Here is a 24,686-nt window from a genome sequence, read left to right as displayed (position 1 = left end):
TTACATATCTGTCCAATGGTGGGCAATTAACCTTTGTGTGAAAATGAAAATCCACATCTAAAACACAACTTCTTTTACGTGTAGACATCATTTTGTGCCATTCTGTCTTTTGCTTACCTTTTACGCTCAAAGAATAACTAACTCGGAGTACCTCTGGCCTCCATGTCAGCAGCTTATCTTTCAGCTCTGGCAGCCTTCAACACTCGCTACAGACTCAAATTTTCTCTCAGCATTCTTCATATCAATTAATTTGACAGGCATCGATCTATAACTCTAAGACATTGTTTCTTCATCATTGAATTTTTGGAACTTACAGGGTTTGATAAGTGTTTCTAGTCTCTCCACACAGTCATCAATGGTTTCACCAACTCTTTGTCATTCTTGACTGAAAATATTCTTTTCGTAATCAACATTTGGTACTGGATTAAACTTGAGATTCAATGTTTCTTTAATCTGAGGGTTAGTGATTTCTTCATCAGTTTGTGGCATTTTCTTTATGACTTCTTTCACACCATTACCAGCACGATTATTGAGATACTTGATAATCTTTGTGTTATCTGTCTATCCAAATACATCAATGAAATCGTCAAATGTTTCTAACCAAGCAGTCCACCAAATATTTTGATTTTTGGCTGTATCGAAATGTAGTGGTGGTTTCAGCAATGCTACAGTATTGTAGACCAGTGTGGAACTTACTGAGGTGGGAGGAAACATTCTCTCTGACACTATATGATGAGTGCTGCAAACTTGTCTGTGTAAACCATGTCTGAGGCCTTGCAACGTGCTGACCTTGGGCTAACCTTTGACACTGATTGGCAGTGTAGTGTCTTTCTTTTCTGCTCTCTGCAAAATTATTTCACTATTCTGAAATTCGCTCTTCGTTCTTCAATTTTCCAAACACATGTGATGTTGTACTGAGCACTACCCAGCACCTTTGTGGACACCCACCTCTGGACACTTCTTCTTGGGTTTCCTCACCCGGTGCTGAGGTCGTATAGCTCCACTTACTAAGGCTCTGGTAAGTGCAATGACCATATGTCTTTTACTTAATTATTTTATCAGCCAGCGCTTTTACGTATTTTATCAGTATTTGACTACAGCAGTCTTTAGCAGTGAAGCAGCAGGTGTAGCCACTCTACTTCACTGAAGCTGCATTGGGGAGAGAGGAGAGCGGTATTTTAATGCATAACGAGACATTGACTTTGTGTTGGTGAAACCAGCCCACACGGACTCTGCCGCATTCAGTGCCACATGTCATATCTGGTGAAACGAATCGTGGCATTATTATGTGCTTGAGCAGAGGTCACTGGACAAACAAGTCGAGGAAAGTACAGTGAGAGTGTCTTTAAGCAATCGGATACATAGAGGAGAACTGGGGGTAGTACAACCACCCCAGTGAGAGCGACGCGTCCGTTTCAGAGTACGGAGAGAGCCGTCATTTTGACAGTGGATACAACAAAATAAAACGGCACACAAAAATGCATACAAAGGCTGTATATTTTAACAACTGCTGGCGTGATGAAATCAGTACTAGAAAACAACAATGACAGTCCTCTTTCTATGACTGTTCAGGATTTGGGAAGCAGGTTGGTGAGGAATATATATATATATTTACCCAGGAATGTTACCCATATATATATATATGGGTAACATTCCTCGATACAGAAATATACATCCAAGAGAATAAATAACATACAACGTTACACGGGAAAGGAACTGCAACAAATGCGATCTTGCATGCAGATAGCTTCCATCAAACAACTTTGATTACCTACATCCCATATGGGGAACTTCTAAGGATCCGTAGGATTTGTTCACAAGAAGATGAATGGCTAAAACATGGCTAAAACATGGCTAAAACATAGCAGCATATCATCCCAAAGATTCAAACGAAGGGGCTATAACCAAAATACAATAACGATATTTTGAAAAAGAACCTCAACGAAACCGAGGGCGGAGATGCTAAAGAATGAAGAACCAACAACAATTGAGAATTCAGAAACAATCCGCCGTATTACCACATACTCCATGGAGATGAAAAAAATAAAAAAGTATTCTAAGGAAAAGTTTTTCCTCTGATGATTGCTGCTTCCGCTTCCGCTTTCACTTTCACTGCTCTCACCAGCCGGCACCTGCTTACGAGAGCCGGAGCCGGATCTTCCGCTCTCGGGCATCAAGCAACCCCCAGGACTTGAGCGCTGCTCTCTAGGGTACTGCCGGAGCCGAGTCTCTGCACTCGACTAGCAAGTCTTCAAGCCTTCAAGCCCCCGGATCTCGAGCACTGCTTACCTCCTGCTGCCGCCGTTACTAGACCGGTCACTGCACTCCCGATACGCCTCCCTCCCTTCGCCCTGCCACGGTAAGACCACAAACAGCGTCCTGCGGGCTGCCGGTTGCGGTACAGCTCATGGTTTGGGGCGCGCGGCCGTGGGCTGTGGCGGAGGGTGAGGGGGTGGGGGAGTGCAGAGGAAGCACGGTGAGGCTGGTTTTGGTGCAGCTGGCGCAATTAGCGGAGCGACCTGCGGCCGGTGAAGCGCGGTGGCTGACTGCGGGACACTGCAGTGGCGTTCCTCATTTATCGACTGCCCGCCAGCCTGCCTGCCTGTTTTGCTCACCCACTGCCCACTCGCCCAACTTGCTCAACTTGCCCCCTGCTTGCTTGCTTTCTTCTCCTACCTGTTTCCCCCTCACTCACAGTCTCCTTGCTCACTTTTTTCCACAGTCTATTGCAGTGCTTAGGGGCCTGGGGAAAGAATTTGGGGTTTGTGGAGTCAGAGGAAGTACAGGAGCGGCTGCTAGTGCTTGCAGTGTTGGGGCATTGTTAGGGCAGGTGCAGGGCAGGTGCAGGGCCCCGGACCGCATGCTTCTCGACCCGAGAGGCACATTGGTCTAACTACTGCTTTTGGCCCTCAAAGGAGCGCCCAGCGAGGCTCACAGAGAGCGGGGAGCTAGATATCAACCTTGGAAAAACGTGATATCAGGAAAAGCAGCGGCGACAACAGTCAGTCAAGACAGCTACTTCAACCAAATCAGCCCATAGCATCTTGTACGCAATAATGCGGTCAGGGAAGACAGGGCAGGAGGCACCAGTAAACCCTGCCAAAAGAACGAGGAGGGCAACCAAGAAGACACTAAACAAGGGAAGTGCTGAAGCACACGCGAGGATAAAAGACGAAGCCTTCAATCTGATCTCTCCGCTTTTTACCAGCCCTGAACCCTCAACAAGCGGGATGGTAAGTAGTTCAAGCAGTGACCCAAACTTGCCCAAGTCAAGTTACCAATCTAAAATTTACACACAATTTTCATTCATAAAGGATGCTGGGCCAGTACTGTGTTTAAATAGCGGTAAAGTAACTAACCTCCCCGATTCACTCTAACCTTTCCAGGCACATCAAACAGAATACCAGTTGGCACAACAGCAGCAATGGCAGCAGTCGGGTCAGACTGTAGAGGCTTATCAACCCCCGGCAAAAGCCATGGTAGTGGCGATGCAAGCCCTAAAGAGGGAATAGACGCACCAGCCATAATCAAGGAGGCAAAGACTCAAAGAATCGAGGCAAACGATCAACTAGGATACGACGACCTGAGTCAATTGGAGATAGTCCTGCCTATAAACATGGCAATAGATAATGAGCGCAGGCATAACACGCCTGGACAGGCGGCGAGCCGCAGAGCAATAACTGCAGAGGGAGGAATAGAAGGTATGAAGGGAAAAAAAGGGGAAAGCACTAACAGCTGCATCCCCTACAAGCACGCCAAGGATGGATCCTTGGATAAAATGCTACCACAGCAATTGGGAGGAGAGGTGGAAGCTTCAGAAGAACAAAAGCACAGCACAGCTCTTCACGGATCCTTACAGTGACCAGATACACCGCCAAAGGCCAAAACGGAAGATAGTCCCAATGATAACCCTTTCTCCTCGGGTACTCTTGGTCAGGATTCACCGGAGAGACTTGGGACACGTGAACACAAGGAGGTGTGCACGGCTAACATGAGCACGGCTAACTTGAGCAAAGTAGATAGCGGGTGCCCACCGGAGGTGATTTAAACATTGATGGTGTGGACGCGCAGCGGACATAACCTTGCCCTGCACGCACCGCGCACCTTTTTTTAGCCACTTTGCTGCTACTTTGGTCCGAAAAAGCTGCTATTTGTTTTAAATATATGTACGCCACTTCTTAAGTAATTTGCACTGTACTGTATTCTTTGCGGGGGGGATTGCTGCTATCAGAGGTTTTTATCAGTTGTTGTTCACATTTCCTCTCTCCTCTGCTGGTGTTGGGGCCGCCCCGTTCCGTCACGGCTGACGTGCCGATTGAGCGGAGGGCGGACCCTTCAACACACAGTATCTCTTCCCACTTCCGGTGAGAACGCGCTACGGGCGCCGACCGGAGGGGATTTAAACATTGATGGTGCGGACGCGCAGCGGACGCGCGAAGTGGGAGCGCCGAAGGCACACCGAAGGCAAGCCCGTCTGCGCCCGTCCGCATCAAGTCCGTGCCCAGGGCCCGTGACTCTGCATTACGACCCCTACCAATATTGAAATATACTAGTAGTGCACTGCATGCCCTGGAGAAACAAATAGGGCAGCTTTGTTGTGTTCTGCGTCCTGGGGTCAGCACGGCTGGCTGTGCCTGTGGGTTTGCTCTTCTATCCCCCAAACTAGTTGCGGCGTTGCATGTCCCCCAGCACCCAGTGAACGACATCACACAGGAACAATCTATGCTCCTTGGCGGTCTTATTAATGCCAGGTCATTGGGTAAGCACAAGTACGAAATCGCCCATATTATAGATTGCCTGGGTTTAGATATACTATTTATAACAGAGACCTGGGCAGATGCTGCATCGGATCCCGATTTTATTACTGCTACACCCGCTGGGTTTAGAGTTATCAGAGAGGACAGGTCCTCTAAACGAGGAGGTGGAGTTGCTATCATTTTTAGGGATCAGTTTTTGGCCATATATCATTCCGTTTCCATGGTCTCCTATGAAGCCCTCCACTTTTCGTTTACACTCAATCTCAAAGTGACATTCAAGGGAATTCTCCTTTATCGTTCTCCAGGTACTAGTAACACCTTCTTAACCAATTTGGACAGTATGCTTGAGCCAGTTATTTTAAATTCAGATTTTACTATTCTTGGAGATTTTAATTTTCATTTAGAGGATCTAGAAAACAAAGATACCACGGGGTTACTGGACACCCTAAGTTCTTTTGGACTCACCCAATTGGTGCAATCACCGACACACATAGCCGGGCACACGTTGGATGGCGTTTTTTCATCAGCCCATAGCCTTATGGTCAAGGAAACGCTTCCGTTAACTTGGTCAGATCACTCATTAATTAAGTTCAATCTCCCTTTTTCCAGGGTGGGAGAGGGTGACACCGTTAAATGTCCAGCCTTCATCGGGAAAGCTTGGAATAAAGTAGACAAACTATCCCTTGAGACATATCTAGAAACCTTTCGTCCTCCCCCTCAGAACCAGGTAGACCTAGCCGTTACCAATTACACAAACTGGATTCTGGGCGCAGTTAATGCTTTGGTCCCTTTAAAAACTTTTTCAGTTAATAGATCGACACCATCCGCCGCCTGGTTTTCTGAATGCCTTCGGTTAGAACAACAGCTGTGCCGCCGTCTAGAACGACGCTGGCGTTCAAATCATGATGAGCCGGGTAAATTAGCCTACAAAAAAGCGTTATTAAACTATAAAAACTTCTTATTTCAGAAAAAAATATATATTTTACCTTCCAGATTGATTCAGCTGCTAATTCACCCAAGCAACTGTTTGCGGTGATTAACAAGCTGGCCATATCTAACAACAGAGGTAGGCAGGTAAATCAGACATTTTGCAATGATATCGCCGACATTTTCAAATCTAAGGTTCTAGACATCTTCCAAGTATTTAAAGACGGTTCTGATTCAGGCTCGCTACAACTCTTAGGCGGCCTAGGTTCTACTAACTATGTGCCATTTGCGGTCTCCCCGATTTCATCAGATGTAGTAAGAAATTATGTTCTCCAAGCTAAGTCTGGCTCACCATTAGATCCCTGCCCACTGAGTTTTCTTAAAGGATTGGCAGATCTGGTGAGTCCAGGCCTCACCGACATCTTTAATTTGATGTTCTCCTCCGGTGTTTTCCCTATTAGCTGGAAGTAGACATCTATTTTGCTTCTTTTAAACAAAACTACCTTAGACGCTTCCAATCCTATCAATTATCGGCCCATTGCTAGACTGCCTTTGCCAGCGAAAATAGTGGACAAAATCATGAATAATCAACTGTCACTATTTATCAATGCAAATGGTCTGTTGGATCATACCCAGTTTGGCTTTCGCAAAGACCATAGCACGGAGTCGGCTTTGATCAAAGCTTCGGAGATTAGAGCAGTTATGGACGGAGGAGGCGCGGCGGCTCTTGTGCTCCTTGATCTTTCCGCTGCTTTTGATACGGTGGATCACCTCCTCTTGCAAAAGCGTTTGGAGGGATTGGGAGTAGGAGAGACGGCACGGGCACTTTTAGCCTCCTTTCTTACCGATCGTAGATCCACAGTATCGATTGATGGCTTCAACTCAGATCCGTACACTCTTCCATGTGGTGTCCCTCAGGGCAGTTCATTAAGCCCCTCATTGTTTAATATTTATGTCTCTGAACTGGCCCCTCTCATTCGGGAATTTGGATTTAATTTGACCCAAATTGTGGTAGCGGCACTTAAATCTCACCAGTCCCCGGCCTCGCAGTTTAGATGCTGTATGAGTGCCATTAATAAATGGATGACGGCACACTGCCTAAAGCTTAATTCCAGTAAAACGGAAGTTCTGATTTTTGGCAGTGTACAGCCTCCCTGGAACGATCTGTGGTGTCCAGCAGAATTTGGTTCTCCACCCAAACCAGTGGTTCAGGCAAAGAATTTGGGTGTGTTAATGGATAACAGACTGACTCTCTACAATCACACGAATGCCGTGGTGTCTGCTTCTTACTTCCTTATTAAAAAAATAAGGAAAACAGTAGTTTCGTCTTTTATCTCATCTAAACTGGACTACTGCAACGGCTTATACCTCAACGCCCAGAAGCAGTGTCTGAGAAAACTCCAGATGATTCAGAACTCAGCAGCTCACCTTTTATCTGACATCCCCAGACACTGCTCAGTCTCCAGTGAAATTCGTAATCTTCATTGGCTCCCTGTATCTCGGCGTATTGAATTCAAGACTCTATGTATCGTATTTAAAGCTCTGCATCACCTAGGCCCATTTTTTGCAGGATATTTTCATGTGGTACAAACCTACTAGACAGCTCCGGTTCTTAGGGGCACGACTGTTGGTAGTGCCTAGAATTCATACGGCTCATTGGGGTGGCCGCAGCTTCTATTACGGTGCATCGAAACTGTGGAACTCTCTTCCCTTTCAACTCAGGAATGATAGCTCCTTGATTGTTTTCAGAAAGCAATTAAAAACCTGGCTCTTCCAGTATTAGGGGTGAGGTTGCGACTGGTTTCTGTTTGTCCTAGCGCCAAGACACCCCTGGGTATACGTGTGCTCTTATAAATTTTTATAACATAACATAACATAACAAAAAACATCGAAGCCGGAAAAGCACTATTAGCACAAGATGAGCACGCTCAATCAACCCGGGGAAAACCTAAAACTCAACATGGTCTCGGCATTGTCAAAGCACAACCCAACTGTAATACACAACGGGCACCAACACGATTACTAACATCTCAAGAAATTGAACCAGAGTCATCATAGCTTACACCTGAAGAATGGGAGGAATTAGTCGTGTGTGCCAGAAAGAAGAAATAACAGCTCTCCGAAATTCAACATTGAAAAGGATAAATCACAAGACAAAGATGATATCTGGTCCACTCTGCTGCACACAATGCAAATGTCTGTGAACGCATTGCAGTATCAATCAGATAAGATGGACCTCCAGTTGTCAGTCCTCAACTAACTCTCCATTTTTGTTGCTAGCATAGATGATAAGCTGGCAGACCTTAACAATCTGATCAAGAGGGCACAGTCAGAGACACAATTTGCCCAGGCTAGCTGCACCTGCATAACAATTGTGGACAAGCTAGCAACATTACCATCAGCACTGGATAACCTCCTTGCCGATACGAGGAAAGCAGTGCCAGCCCAACCAGCGTCGGGCTTGCCCACACCAGCATCAGCGGGCAACCAACAACAAACCTAAGTAAAGTACAAAGACCCAAGGCACAGGCTAAGCAAACTGTAATTGCGGCCCAGATATCAGATGGCAGGCAGCTTTGCGAGGATGGGGACTTACCCATATCAGGGCTAAACAACAGCGCACTAACCCAAGGAGTAACAGCACCCCTGACGAGCAACACCTCGCAACCCAGCAAATCCCTGGAAAAACAGGTACCGACTGAAGATGAAAAATTATCCTCCAAACAGCGGAGAAATTAAAGGAGGAAGGGGCGAAACCAAAAACCCACGCAGGCATTGCCGCATAGCATGGATGGAACTTATAGTCCCCGGAATGCACCAAAGGATGACCAACAAGTCTCTTCCAGTAGGGAGGAAGAAGAGCTTGACAGGGGAACCATCAATAACAATAATAAAGGAAAGGGCACTCAACAAGGCAATACAAGGCTTAGCAACATCATTAACAAAAGGGCCGATGGAGCCAGTAGGTAAAAAAACAGCCCCACAGAGTAGCATTTGCACGGAGGGGGAGATAATTATAACGTCAGTGTTAAGTACAGAGAAAGCTTCAGCAAGCAACAGCGAGCTACTCGGCCTGAATAAACCATCACGGGGGCCATCACCGTTAACAGAGGTCTCAACAGTGACAGAGAACATACTGGACCAACAAATAGGGCACTCAGGCGCAACAACAACAGTCATGTTTTACCCAGAGTATATATCAAAGGGACGGGTTGATACACTAAACAGGGGCAACATCCTGCGTTTACTAAGGTCCATCAACACCTTAAAGAACATAAAAACCACCGACCTGGAGTCAGTTGAGTTTAAAGAATCACCTGATTGTCCAGGAACAGAGCTAACGAAAACAGCCTAGGCTACACCAGACCTAGAGTCCTAAAGGAACAAACCAGATTCAACGAATGGGGCATTAAACTTCGGCCACTTGCAAAACCAAGGTATCCTGATCCCTTACTGGCCGAATCAAAGCGCCAAGAAGAAAACCCTAGCTCTGGACAACTGAGCCCACGATTATTCTCAGTACTGCGAGGGGCACGCAGCAACAGCACAGAGTACAGGGGAAACGGAGAACATAATGCACTAAGGGCACACTCGGACAGAAGCAAACCCACACCGGAGTGGAGCAGGGTTTCCAGGACAAAAAACATCAAAATTGAAAGACCGTGACACTCTAAGCATAATGCACCCCCATATAAGAACTCTCTGAAAATCTGTTCCTGGAACATCAATGGGCTGGGAGACAAGACCTCAGACCTGGAACTGCTATCTTATCTGCAGAAATTTGATATAATTTCGCTCCAAGAAACATGGAGTGAAGTACCAACGGCATTGCACGGCTTTAACATGCTCTATCTACCGGCAACAAGAAGCGCTAAATTCGGCCACAATAAGGGAGGCTCCATCAGCAGCATTTACGCACCAGAACCTTTACCATACAACCTAGCGTTACCAAATGAAATGCAAGTAACTCGAATTACCCTACAGGGGAAGACAAGTAAAGAACATATAATACTTGTAAACCTCTATCTGCACCCACGTGATAAAAACAAAGGGAGTCAACAACTAAAGGAGGAACTGGTGAAAATAATAACAGAAGAGAAAACAAATAACTGGATAATCACAGGGGACTTCAACCTAAACATGCTCAGGAAAAGAACTGATGACATCTACTCAGAGGAGGATCCATTTGCTTGGGAGGAAATGTCTCAAGACATCAGCACAGACGGAAGACTCACAAACATCTCGAAAAATCTATTGTCGCTCTTAGAGCAACTGGGCTCACTTGTATTAAATGGCAGATTTCCAAAAGTAAAAAAACTATCTCATTGGGAGCGTAAATTTCAGCGATCACTTACCCCAGGAAATCACGGTAGAAGAGCCATCAACATACAAATTGCCCCCAGCAAATACACTCTGCTCAGAATATACCAACAACGAGTGAAGAGTAAAATGCAGCACCAATGATCTCGAAGGCCTCCTCTCTTTTGCGAAACAACTCTGGGAAGAAGGGGAAGCAGCCAACCCCGACATAATTGGAGGCTGGGAGGCATTCACAAAAGCCCTACGAAATAGCCACGGAGATATAAAGGGACACTCGAAACAGGAGAATAATGTGCCATCAAAACCTACGGCCAGGCTCCAACCTATGGAATAACGCCAAATTAAAACAGCTAAAAGCACGGACAAACTTTACACTACGGAGGTTGAAGAAAGACCCCTCGGCATTACAAGAACCGAGGCAGTTAAAAGCTACCCGTAAAAAACGTATTTGGAAAAACAAAAAGGAAGCCGAAGAATCTCTTTGGGCCAGACTCCTGTACGACATCAAAAACAACAATAGCGCACAATTTTGGAAGACGATTAATGCCCTATCTAACCCGCAAGGTCAGTGCATCAGCTCCAATGTCACAGAAGAAGCATGGATAACTTACCTCGAACCACACTTTAACAAAGAACAGACTCCCCAAATTGGCTTAAATAACCCTGCGCCTAGAATGGAAACTCAACCATTCCAGCCAAACTTTAATGCAGAACATGGACAGAACTTCACAATCACAAACACCCAAGTTTGCAAAAGAATCTCGAAAGGCAGACGTGAGGGAGCTCCAGGCCCAAACGGGATTCCGCCCATACTATTCAAACAAGACCCTGAATTCTGGGCTACAGTTCTAAAACCGATCTTTGACAGAATCCTTCAGACATCAATAGTAGCATCATCGTGGCGGGGCTCAATAATCTCTCCCATCTTTAAAAAAGGCAACAGGAGTGATCCAAAGAGCTATCGGTTGGTAGCTCTTTTGGACAATGAAGCCAAATATTATGCCGGGGTATTCCTTCAAGAATTAACAACATGGGCCACAGAAATTAAAGCAATACCCTACAATCAAACCGGTTTCTGCAGAGACATGGGCACTGCCACTAACGTCTCCGCCCTCTCACTAATGATAGACGCTGCACTTGTACATCTGCTTAATTGATTACAGTTCAGCGTTTGATCATATAAACAGAAATATTCTGTGGCAAAAACTAAAAATGTTAGGTATCTCATCATTGCTCCTAAAACAACTAATCCTTCTGCATAGTAACACCTGGGTACAAGTAAAGTTGGGGGCAGGAGACCATCTAACGAAAAAGATGAATACAACTTCAGGATTAAAACAAGGGTGTGTACTTGCCCCAACACTTTTTAATCTATTTATGGCCGAGCTTTCAGTCCAACTTTATGGAAGCAATTTGCATGCCCCGAAGCTAGGAGACCGTCAGCTATCCAACCTCCTATATACAGACGACTTAGTACTCCTCAGTCGGACACCCATAGGATTACAACGCCTGTTGGACATTACATCTCATTACTCAGAGACCAACAAACTAAGCATTAACCAAGATAAAACAAAAGTCATGTGTGTAAATCACCGGGAAATAGAAATAAAATACAACTGGCACCTGGCAAAAGTCAAGCTTGAAGTCGTACAAGACTACAAATATCTGGGGGTCATGATCGACAACCAAGGCAATTACAAATCACAATGCGAGGCAATAAAAAAGAGGGGATTAACAACAGCAGTAGCATTAAGAAACCTGAAAAATATGACCGCTGGACCAAGCTTTCTCCCTCTGACCAAGGTGATACAGGCTAAACTGATTCCATCAATCACATATGGAAGTGAAGCCATGAGAGGGAGGGACGCGGAAACATTGAACGGCATCATCGCAAGAGCACTGAGAATAATATACTGGCTGCCTGGATATACATCTCCGGTGCAAATGAGGCTTGAATTCGGGATACAAAGACAAGAGCTGGCCCGAAAAGGAGCTTTTGTTAAAACCTGGTTTAAGATCAAAAAAGGGCAGCCAGAAACATTAAACTCCTACTTGTGGAGAGAAGTAGAAACGTCAAAAACCTGCCCAGCTAGACACTTTTTGGACATTGCACTGGACCAGTTGGGGCTACGGCAACTCTGGGCAACGTCGGGGACCATGGCATGCTTAAAAAAAATTGTAAATAACATTGTCAAAAAAGAATCTATCTTACAAGACAAAACGGCCTTGACAGAACGCTCACATGGCTGGATCACTATACAATCCTACAGTAAAGCGACTCCTCAAGCTTACCTCCTCTCTAACTTCTCCAAAACCACCAAAGAGAAGTTTTTGAAATTCCGGTTAGGTTTATTACCATCTGCCCCCTTGGTTGCACCCTCCGAAGCCAGCAATGTGCTGTCTTTGCGGGGAAGGAGGGGAAGGAGAGGAGGATATAGTCCATATCATAACCATTTGCCATGAGCTGATGCGGGAGCGGCGGTTACTACTCAGACCTATCTTTAACAAAAACCAAATACGGTCGTGCAGGCAAGCGGTGCTTGCAAGCTTCTCTGGCGAAGACACCCAACTAAGCTGCTGCCTGGTAAAAATTTGAACTGCAGCTGATCTTCGATTAAAACAGATACCGCCGGATCATCAAAGAAGTTGCACTGGAACTGATTTGGAGAAGTCCTGTTAACCCTTTGCGCATCAACTGTAACAGCGTTTTAAGCACATAAATGTAAGCATTTTTGCACATGTAAGCCTCAAGGAAAAGCATTAATAGGCTACCCATAGGATATTTTTGCACAAATCAATGGATGTTGATGCGGCACTATGCACTTTAAACTTGCACCTATTTGCCTGCCCTCACTTTGTAGCCAAGACTCTGACAAGGGGGATACTTCTATCTCATGAACTGCTGCTAATCTCTGCAAACAAAAATGAAGAAAAAGGACTATGGGTCACTAAGGCCAGGGGAGTGGATCTTTTCCGCCATCTTAATGTGTGTTTTTAACTGTGGCTATCAGCCTTTTAAATGGATGTTTTATTGTTTATAAGAGATGGCCAACTTTTGTAATGGGTTTAATTAACTGCACAATAAACATATTACTTATTTACTAAGGAAAAACTGGAATATCTTACAATTGTATCCAACAGTGGCTCAAATAATGAGTAAACATCCCAACGTAACATTTAAAAGAGCCATAAATATGAAGGGTCATTTAGTTCACAGCCATTTCCGGAAGAAAAACCAGCAAATCAACCAGTTGGCTGAATACCAAAGGCTTTTTCAAATGTAACAAATGTAACGTGTGTCAAATTGCCAAAAATATATAAGAAATAAAATTGGCAAACAATAACATTTGGAAAATCAATCACTTCATAACATGTAAAAGCCAATTGGTGATTTACATAATTGAATGTCCGTGTGCTCTGAAATACGTTGGAAGTACCATTTGTGAGCTCAAGCAATGCATCTTAGAACATGTTAGAGCAACAGTAAACAAGGATCGAAGTACCGCAGTGGGCAAACATATGGAACTACACCATGGAGGAGATTGGAAAATGTTGAGATTCTATGCAATTGAGACAGTGGAACCAAATAACTTCCACTTCTTAGTATGCAGTGATGCAGTGATTACAAGGAAAGATAACAATAATGGCATCATCCTGTGAACAAAATCCCATTATTCTTTTCTAAAGCTCAGAAGGGTCATGAGAAAATAATTTAAATGATAATAATGAGGAGCCCAAGTTCATCTGCTAATTAATAATGTCTAGAGGTTTCTTGGCGGCTTAACCCCTTCTGTGCCATGCCCTTACCCCCTCCTGTGCCGGGCGTTACATTAGTGGGTGGGGATCATGACGAAATAGTCTCGTCATGGGCACAGCGCGACCGTGCTCCATGACGAGACTATCTCGTCATGGGCACTGAAGAGGTTAAGTGGTGCTAGTCAAGCTAAAGAGGTCTGTTTGAAAATTCAGTACATCGTAAAGTGGTGGGAAAGAGCTAACCGGATTAAAAAAGCCAGACAATGACTCACGAAGAAGGGTTGTGAAAGCAGGTTTCAGTGGTAAAACTAGAGCTTGCACAGGCAAACTAAGTCAAATGCAAAAATGAGCCCCTTTGCTGGTCATGCTGTTGTCTTCTTTCCAGTCACTTTATCACAATCATCTCTGTACCCTTTTAACCACGTATTGCCCCACAACAGTGCGGGAACATTTGTAAATTATATTTCCACCTTCCAGCATTTATGATTATGCTACAAAATTAACGTTTGTTAAGAGTGAGGGAATGGGCAAATGGCTGAATGATCTTGAATTATAGTTTAGATTTGTTGACCTCTTTCTTTGAACTTACTTTGACTTGGGTGAGGTGTCACTTTGTAGGATTAACTAGCGAATGGGTAGGGGTGGCTCCTGGATACTCCCTCATCAAAGAGGAAAAAGTTCCCAAGGAAAAACATTCCCACTTTTCCTGCATGTCCTATTTGCCTTCTTGCAAACTATTACTCATTACATTATTCTGAGGGGAATCCAAGAGGACATCTGCCCTTGGACGCTGCTACCTTCCCAGCTAGAGGTGGGTTTAAGGAAGTAAACAGTCCCTTTCTCAACAGTCATACCAAATGGGTTCTGGGACCATGTCTCCCTCCTACTAGGCTGGTGCCAAGCTGTCTACTGAGAGCTTGGAAAACAAAAGGCTTCTCTTACCTATGTCTCCCTTCATACCTAACTGTGAATGGGCAGGCTTCAACCTAGTTCCGTTTAAGATAATGAAGTTCATTAACCCGCCCCAACTGCACTTCCTGAGCTACATGTGTCACAGACCTCACACCCAGGCCTTACTGCTAAAAGGCCTAAGCCATTGGCTCTACTCTGGGAGCGGTTTTCATACCTCATTAAGGGGAAACACTGGCAGAGCCAACTGCTAGCTGCAGCATGCAGGGTACCCTTAATGGATGACAGTATGGAGTCTGGAGTAGGGCATTACCATCATCCAGATGCAAGAGTGCAAGGGCTTGAACAGCAGTTCTGGGGTTGCTTGCTGAAAGAAATGGGTTTGCTTTAATTAGAAGAGAGCACTAGTACAAGGCCATCTTTGTGGTTTTGGCAATGTGTTCCTAGAGGGTGAGTTTGGTCTCCAGGGTGAATTCAAGTCACTTGACATTCAGTGAAAGTTGGAGTTTAAAGCCATCAAGGTTCATGCAGCTGAGGCAGGTTTGCACAACATATTGATTATTGTTCTATGTAATTAACAGGAATTATGTCTTTGTTGGGTTGAGCATCAGGTAGGTGCTGGACATCCAGGTCTGAATTATTTCCAAGTAGTGTTTGAGTCGTTGGATATCTTAAGCAGAGAAGACTGTCAAGTCGATTTCTGTATCATCAGTATATTGGGACTGGATGTACATGTTTCAATTTTCTAAAAGTCACATTTAGGAAATATTTATTAGAAGTCCGACTTCACCACAGACTTTTAAATATTATAAATAGTGTTTGAATTATTCTGATAGCTTTCCCTAAAGTAGAGTTAGCAAAGTTAAGATTTTATTTTGAACTTTGTTTTTTCTCATAGGACAGATACAACCATAGTGAAAATAGCTTTTGATGATAAACCTGCCATATGGGACTTTGCATGATCTGGAGGCAAATGGGCCTCCAAAGAATATCCCTGCTGTACTTTATTGTATGTGCGATAATGTGAGCCATAGTCTGTTAGCAAAAACCAGGATTTTTATTTTTCAAAAAAGAATGCATATCATGATATGCACACTGTATTTTTCCAAAAGTCAGGACAACAATGAATAAGATGTATTAAACCAAAAAGGAGCATGGAAATATGTAAAATTGATAGTGCAGACAAATGTGCATTTTAAAGTGGATAAACTGAGTAATGGGGTAAAAAGACAAGAGTGGTAGGACGGACTTCGTTCATTTACATTTATCACTCAAATTTACTACAATAAGGTCAATGTATGACATTCAACCTTAATGGAAACGGATTCCCTTTTTCAGCACAAATAGAAATTAGCAAAAGGATAATGTATGAAGTGCATTCACAGTGCTACTGCACACAAGCATGATGTGGACGGTCCCAGTATGGACATGGTTCTCTACAGCTTCAAGTTTTTTTTTTATATTGTACTTCCAGGCAAAATGGCATCGGGTACAGCTTATTTCTTTCCCGCATCGGTGTGTCCCTGGCTCCATTGATCCTGTTGTTGGATGAAGTATGGAAGGTTCTGCCACAAGTGATCTACTGCTCGGTGGCCATTGTCTGTGGCTTGGTGGCTTTTTTACTTCCTGAGAGACTCAACGTGGGGCTGCCTGATACAATAAAGGATATTGAAGAGACACGGTAAGCCATGTCTGGAAACAGATCAGTAGGGTAACCTTCGTCATCAAATCATATCAAATAAGATTTGTAAAGCATTGCTTATCACCACTGAGGGTATCAAGGTGTGGGGGCATGCTGAGATGAGTTAGTCAAAGAACTAGGTCTTCAGGTCCATCTTGAACTCCTGCAGGGTAGGCACGTACGGAGGTGGAGGAGGAGGCTGTTCCAGGACTTGGTCCCTAGGTGTGAGAAGGCGCAGCCAGCCCCCTCTTCTGTGAGTGAGGGGTGTGGGCCAAGAAGAGGGATGAGGAACGAAGTTTGCGGGTTGGTTGGTAGAAGTTCGCCTAATGGTTGAGGTAGGCGGGACCCTTGTTGTGAAGGGCTTTGTATTTGTGGGTGAGCAGTTTGAACTGGCATCATTTGCTTATGGGGAGCCAGTGTAGGGCTTTGAGGTGGGAGGAGATGTGGGTTCACCTCTACAGAAAGGATATAGACATATTAACCATCATAATAATCAACCCTTGATTTCTGCTCACCTTCAATACCCACATCCACTTTTCTTCTTTCTGATTTCTTTCATCAGACTCGTGTTTGCTGTGTAACCTGATGATTTAATACAAAGGATTGTTCATCTATTATTTTTTCTTCTATTAATTAGTGCTTTTTTTTCTTCACCTTTATTATAAACTATATTGCTTTCTCTTCACTCATGACTGTTTGAGGGCATGTCATATCAAAGGGGTAATGTTCAATCAACTAGCAGTCAATAATGCTCCAAGGGAACTTTTCTCACATATTCCAGATCCCTAATTTTATAAATAGGTTGTAGTTTACAGCAAGAGGATGCACAAGTGTTAGGAGAGAGCAAAGGGGGCATACTTGTAACGTGTGGCAGGTATGTACCATGCCCCATTACTTCACTGTGGACCTATATAGACCCCCGCTCCTCCAAAACAAGAATGTTTTTGGTTCGCACTGTGTGAGTGTGTTGAATTTGTCAGCATGCAATGCTGACACACATTATAATGTACATTGGGTATTTCCTTCATTCAGATTAAATTTAAAAGGAGCATGTGTTTGGCCAGGTAGGATCCCAACTCTTCTTTGCAGAAGTAGTTTTATCACTACAAAAAGTGAAGAATCCCCCCACAGTTATGACACTGTATGTTAGCTGATGATTTGAACGGGTTACTAGACACAGACTTGTCAAATAGCCAATGACTGTTCCATGGTAATGAATTAAATGCTGAAAAATCACAACTTTTCTTGCAGATTTTTAGTATAACCTATACAGCATATTTGTATTTTCACCAGGTCGAAAACCATATGTGCCACTGGGGATCCCAAAGAAAATGTCCGTTCACACAAGTTCTAACAGCGCTGATGGTGCTCTGCAGAATTGTGGTTGTGGCTGAGATGGACACCAAGGACTCATACAGATTTCAGGACAGAATACTCTAAGGAGCACAGATTGCAAACTATCCAACCACTATGGGATGTAATATTTTAGTAAACCTCTGGGTGACACCTTCTACTGAGGTGCTTTATTGATTTTTTGTTATTGTCCATTTAGATTTTGTGAAGCATCATTCTCCACTTCACTGCCCCTAACAGAGACTAAATTACATTCTTGAAGGACTTGTTTGCCTTTGGATAGAACTTTATTTAGGTGGTTGAGTGGACACCTATAATCTTTCTTCTGTTACTAAGCTGCAAACTACGGCCCACAGCACTGGTTCAAAAAGTCTGGGCTGGCCAGGCACCAAAGATGGTGATTTCATGTCACAGGAATGCTGCATTTCAACAGGCCCCAGTCAAACTGTTGCCAGAGACTTTAAGATTGGTGGACTTTAGAGCAGAAAATTATGTGCTGCTGTGCTCCTTATTTCTTCATTCTGGACAACTTTATTGTATTTTATGCACTGGGAAACTCATTTGACAAGACCACTAAAACATGGCTCACCTTTTGAGTGTCCTCCCACACTAAGAGCTATGGTAAAGGCAAAAAATACAATGCAGATAAAACAACTCTGTCTGGTTTCTTATATGATAAAACTGCTGTTTGCTCGTGATAACATTTGTTACATCCTGTATTCCTGGAAATCCTCTCTCCCCCCATCAAAGTGTTTTTGCATTTGTGAGTAGACATGAGGAGTTGGGTACCCTTTGAAGGGATGCTGATTTGTTCTTAGGGGACAGTTCTTAGCCTCTCAGATACCTATCCTCTCTATCTCTCCCTTCCTCTATGTCAGATGCTGTCTTTTCTCCTCTCCTCATTGGGAAAGTCATTGTAGCTCAGTTGTTGTTAGATCTGGGTTAGATCGACAAAGTTACAATGGGTTAGAAATGTAACCGTTGATTAAAAATAGTAGTCAAAGCTAGTTTCATTAGGTCAGCTTGATGGCACTTGTGTTTGTGAAACTTCAGCTGCCCCTTCCTCTGTGCTAAGATGGATAGGGTAGGTCAAGGAGAGTATTGCAGCTTTTTTACCAATAAACCAAGGATGTGCACTGTGCCCATCCAGCACATCCTGTGCCCATCTCAGGCCAAGAGAAATGGGCACAGCAGCCTCGCGTATGATGAGGACCACTTGCAATCAGTATTATGGAAGGGCTCCCGTGTCCATGGCTTCTGAGACATCAGCAGCCCTGTTCATTCTATTGATGCCTCATCATCTGGGGAGTGTCTTTCTGATTATCACCGGGTACCACATCTCTTCGATATGAGTTTACCTAACAGGTCGTGAATCTGGCTGCTCCTGAACAGAGGAGGTCTTGGACCAGGAACAGAATTCGATGTTGCTATCCTGCTAGAATGTAGGGAAGTCCTTTTTTGGATTTTGTAAAACCTGTTATTGCTGCAGATACATGAAGCAGGCCGTGTTCCCAGAAGTGCAAGGACCATCTGAACTCAGTTACCAGGACATCGAGGCTCAGATGATGAGTGCCTCTCATGAAGACCTGCTGCCCCAGTGACAGAGTAGAGTACAGCTGCGTAGAGTGGTGCAGAATAGATTGCAGTGGCTTAGAGTGCAGTGGCACATAGTAGATTGTTTTGAGTAGAGTGAAGTGATAGAGTAGGGTGGTTCAGAGTGGAATGGCGCAGGGTAGAGGGCAGATGCATGAAGTGGAGTGGTATAGTGGAGAGCGATGTAGAGTGTAGTGGTGTGGAGTGCAGTGCTTGCTGCAGATACAAAGAAGTAGACCAATTCCAGGGAAGTGCAAGGACCAGCCGAACTCAGGGCCTGATTTATGAGGCTCGTTGCACCGCAGGAACGCCTGCTCCATATTTACGTTTTTTGGCTTAATGCTGCCTCGGAAATATTGTTCCCTTTAAAACAGTTTTCTGTGTTAAAGGAACATGCAATGGGTGTTGCTGTGGGCATTACCAAGAAGTCGTAAATCTGAGGCAGCGCCAAAAATGTATGCCTCCCCAGGGGAGGCATAAAGGAGGCAAAATGAGGAGAAGTTTCTCCTTGTTTTTCCTTTTTCTATGTTTGCTGCATTCTGCAGTACACATAGAAAGAGGAAAAAACATCTTGTGATTGTTTTTGTGCAGGAAGGTTTCCCATGGTGTAAATGTGTCTGCATCGGCGCCACGCAGCCAATTGTTTTCCGGCGCAGGTGAAAAGGACAGGAATGCGCTGTATCTGATGAATACGGTATATTGCTGCCCTTTTCTTTTGCCATAGGGAGGCAGGAAGGCCTGCGGCGCTGCCCTACGGCAAAAACACATAATTGAGACCCATAGTGTCTAGAACTTCGTGTGACCAGGTCTTCGAGGCTCAGATGGGGAGTGCCTCTCACGAAGACACTGCTGCCCCCAATGACAGAAGCCCATGCTCAGCAGCTCGCTCTCTTTATCGACTGGAAAGACATGGGAGCTCCTTTCCACACCACTCCACGTGATTGAGACCCCCTTAAAAGAGACCACTTTTGAGTTTCTATACATGCTGGGGCCTGAAATTGTAAGAAGAAGAGTGCTCAAAGTATCAGGGGAGAACCACTGCTTTTAATCCAGACTGCCTGAGATGGTCTCTCCCCTGAGAGCACAAAATAAGATTCAAATGTTCCCTCCTTCCCTGTGAGCGTCCCCTAATGTCCTCACTGAGAACCTTCTGAGACATGATTCCATCACTGCTGTCAACCACAGAATACTGAATCCATTTCCCAGTCCCTAGCACCTTCAGACTACAGGTGCCTGACAGGGTGAAGAATTCAGCTTCAGGCAGCTTCAGCCAATAGGGTATCCAGGCACTAGTGTTGTGCCTAGGTCATTGCCACCACAGTGCACTATCATGAGGCCTGATGCTCACAATCCAAAATGCTCTCAACCACTGGTAACAGTTGATGCCCCTTCGTACCTCTGTGGTCAATCCCAGTGATGTTCAAGTTTGGAAATACAATATCTCTGTCAACACCACCATTAATGTCATATTCTTTAACCCAGGAGATGGAACTATGTACTGTCATAGCCACAGACCCCTGAGATTGCCCTTTATGGTGTCAAGGTGAGGCTGGTGTAATCTCTTTGTCTTATGCTCAGTAGAGGTGATTTGATTTGAAAGTAGAGAATTTGGTATATTCAGTTACCTTCAGGATACAGCTTTGTTTGCATCCCTTTGTTGGCCATAGTGGTGCTGTCTGCCTACTGGGATGCCTGTGTGAGCAAGTTATGGTCAGGTGCTGCACAGATTGGGTCCACAGAAACTCTGGTTCAAATGATTGGATTTTTGTCATTTTGGTGTCAAATAAGCTATTAAAATGTACTCTTATTTTTTTTAATTGGTTATGGATTTTTCTTGTGTTGTGTTTTCACTTTATTACTGCTTGTGTGCTGCATAAATACTTTACAAATTGTCTCTAAGTTAAGCTTGACTGTTTCTGGGGCAAGCTACCCGGGGTTAGACACAGGTTAATTTAGTGACTTTTTGAGGTTCACCCTGCAAGGGATTGTGGCTGCTGCTTGTCCAGTACTGACACCCCCGTCAACCAACCACCCAGTCTCTCACAGTCACTGTGATGTACATGTACATCAATGGACACTTACACCAATAACTGATTTGAATCTTCTCAATCACACCATGTTAACCTATGGGCATGCATGATTTGGATGGATGAAAATGGAATCAGATGTACAATGCTTGTCTGTCATGACTGGTAAGTCGGTAAACCACCATTTTAGGTGAACCACATGTTGCTTGCTAGAAGGTTCACCACAGCTACCCAAAATGGTGGTTTATGTGTATGAAAACAGCAATGTCTAAAACATGTGCCACAGATTGTTTGTTATATACATATAAACAGACAATGCATGTATTTATTAGTATACCTATACAGTAAGTCATTTAAAATAAACCTCTGTTGACAGAATTAATATGTGGCATTGACCTGGGAAACCCGACAGCGCTGCATACCTTTTTTGTTATATGCATATAAGGATGTATGACGTTACAACGCATGCTGTTACAACGCATGCTGTTACAACGAAAGTTTTACAACGCGAGTGCATTGACAACGCGGGACATTACAACGCAAGTCTTTACATCGACTTGCACTAGATGGCGTGCTTACATTAAAAAAGTGTAATTTACTATTCCAACTCCAGTCCACGTAACAGTAGGGAAGGTGTTGGGATAGTAAACTACACTATTTTTAATGTTAGCACGCCATCTAGTGCAAGTCGATGTAAAGACTTGCGTTGTAATGTCCTGCTCTGTCAATGCACTCGCGTTGTAACAGTTTCGTTGTAATGGTAGTGCGTTGTAAAAGTTGTGTTCTAAAGGTTGTTGCCCGCATATAAATATGGATTACTTGTGTTTATTGTACATCCACAAAAAAAATTCAGGTATATCTAGTTATATGCACACCATCATTTTGGTCATTTTAGACAAAACTTCCAGTCACCACAGAGTGGGAAGACATCAGCTAAAAGACTTCCTTTCATTTCCAGACCTTTCCACCATGCAAGAAAGGAACATTATCAACATATATAGACTAAACCACCAAGCTATATTGAATTTAGGTACAGAATCAACTTCTGTCTCATCATCAAAATCCCACGACTATTATACACAACAGATAACAACTGCACCACAACTAGAAACATTTCCATTCAATCATTGTGCAAGTAGTGTGCATTCTTAATCTTTACATCACAAGCTTTGGTGACTGGTTTCCTGGATCCATCGATGATTCCTTTGCGCTATGCAATAGAAGCATACAACAGCTAATGGCACATCTTGGAAATGGGAGGGCCAGCTTGTTGGTAAGTGGTATATTCAAATACATAACAAGAAATACATACTTTATTAACTAAAATATATAATGTAATAAGAAATCATATATCTTTATTTTTTCTTTAAGGCGACTCTTGTTATCCAAACTGACTGTGGTTATTACCACCGCTGAGAAAATCAACAGCGCTAGGGGAAGTCCACTCTTGTGACACTTCTCTCTCACATTTGCCTTTTCTGGGTAATAGTTGTACAAGGGCACCAGCAACTGAATCTCTACCCTAATTATCTCATCTAGCATAACAGTTAAGTCTGTATCTGAAAATCTGGAGTTCCTTTTTCCAGACATGGGGCAGACAAAAATATAATTTTACAAATATCAAGATTATTTGAGGTAGCCCAAAAAAACAATAAAGAAGAAGGACAAGGCCACAAATACATCCAATTTCTTAAAGCTTCCATAAGACAAAGGTCAAAGGTCATGGCATGAAAAGTGGTTTGCTTTATAGTGTGGTCTGCGGTGTGATTACTTTGCAAATTTATCTCAGGTGTGTGAACAACATATTCATCTTGAAGACGCCTGGATACGGCAAGGGAAAACAGGACCACAACATAATCACTCCATTACTATATGCCTGCATGGCTACTCATCTGAAGTACAGATGACTATCGATGGAGTATTGTCCAATGGCAGACAAATGTATGCTGGGGATGGAGGAGACCTGTTGGTCAGATGGTAAAACGTCCATCAAGGCTGATGGAGTTTCTTCCTCTGCATATATAAATGAGGCGGGAGACCTCCACCAACATGATGAGCAGATTGAATCCTCCATCAAGAAGGACGGAAGAAAACAATTGCAAAGATAGAAGTCATCCCTCATAGATCACCAATTGATTGCCCATTGTGAGATTGCTAATCAATACTGATTAGATGTGGGTCATAAGATGACTGCAGGGAATAAAAGGTGTAGGGTGGCTAGGGTGGGGCAGTGGGTAAAAAGGGTGGGTGTTCACAGGAAGGGAAGGGTGAGAAGAAGGCATGCAGTGGGAGGGGCTGTCCTCATTGTTGTGGTAGTTCAGTAGCTAGGCGTTTTTTGAAATATATTGTGATTTAAACTTAAAATTAGTCTACAGACCTGGATGGGTCCACGACATCACATAGTGAACTACAACATACTTAAATACAACATTAGAATAAATATTATGACACATATCAGTAGTGGGTTTTAAAGCTGCATTTAAATATTATAAAATGCATTTTCAGAATTCATAGATAGTGGCAGGAAGGCTATAGCCTGTCCCCCAAGGGAAAATATCCACTGGATAGCTGAACCATCTATTTATGGACATTAATGGACACACACACAGAGTTAGAGCATTGCTGAACAAAACACAGAAGATTAAAACTCTTTCAGAAAATGGACCACAATTTGTTTGCAAGATTTAATTAATCTTTTCAGCTGCAAAATTGAATCAAATGTAATATCAAATCATCACTCCTCCCTGTGGTTATTGACTGAGATGCAATCCATTTGACCTTGCAGTAAAGGAAAAGGGGATATTTACTGAATCAGAACCTAGCAGAGTCAAGGCAAAGCGGTACCAGTAAATACTCTGTTAAGTTGTCAAGCAGTGAGGAGTGAGAGAGCAGAGCACCACTGGTGTCAGCAGCAAAAGGGTCAACAAAGGAGGAAACTGAAGAAATGTGATTCAGGACAGGGACAACCTATTTCTTTCCTCTTTGTAGACATTCCATCTATTATTTAGGATTCATAGGTATATTAAACAGGTATTTCTTTTCGAGCATGAACAAGTATTAGACTACTGTAATCTGTTATGTCATACAATTGATTAACCATCCTAGGAAACACCTGCAGCTCCTCAATGACATAGTATCACCTAGCACCTTCCTTATAAAACTCTCATCCATAAATAGATGGGGAAACTTAAAGCTCCCAACAATGTAATAAGTGGTTTCAAGCCACGCCATCAGGATTAAATGCCCTCCATCTTTTAACAGCGATGAGACATTTTTGTAAAGCACTGCAGAACCCTTCTTTATCTGTCATGTGGTGCTCTAAACAATGAGACAAAATCAGACTTTCAGCCTGAAGCAGGATGG

General features: G+C 43.7%; 1 protein-coding gene across 1 annotated transcript in view; it reads left to right on the top strand.

Annotated features, from left to right (window-relative positions):
* The window catches only part of LOC146813686 (solute carrier family 22 member 7-like), a 401,617-nt gene extending 380,509 nt beyond the window's left edge, over positions 1–21,108 (top strand). The window contains exons 9-10 of the mRNA XM_085610179.1: positions 16,144–16,350; positions 17,644–21,108. Of these exons, the coding sequence (XP_085466305.1) occupies positions 16,144–16,350; positions 17,644–17,704 (268 nt within the window). The 3' untranslated portion in view covers positions 17,705–21,108. The remainder of the gene's footprint in view (positions 1–16,143; positions 16,351–17,643) is intronic.
* Positions 21,109–24,686: the final 3,578 nt, after the last annotated feature.

This window comes from Triturus cristatus, chromosome 6 (assembly GCF_964204655.1).
Source record: "Triturus cristatus chromosome 6, aTriCri1.1, whole genome shotgun sequence".
NCBI classification, from domain to species: domain Eukaryota; kingdom Metazoa; phylum Chordata; class Amphibia; order Caudata; family Salamandridae; genus Triturus; species Triturus cristatus.
Note: the sequence above shows the minus strand (reverse complement) of the source record. Positions and strands in the feature narration are given on the sequence as shown.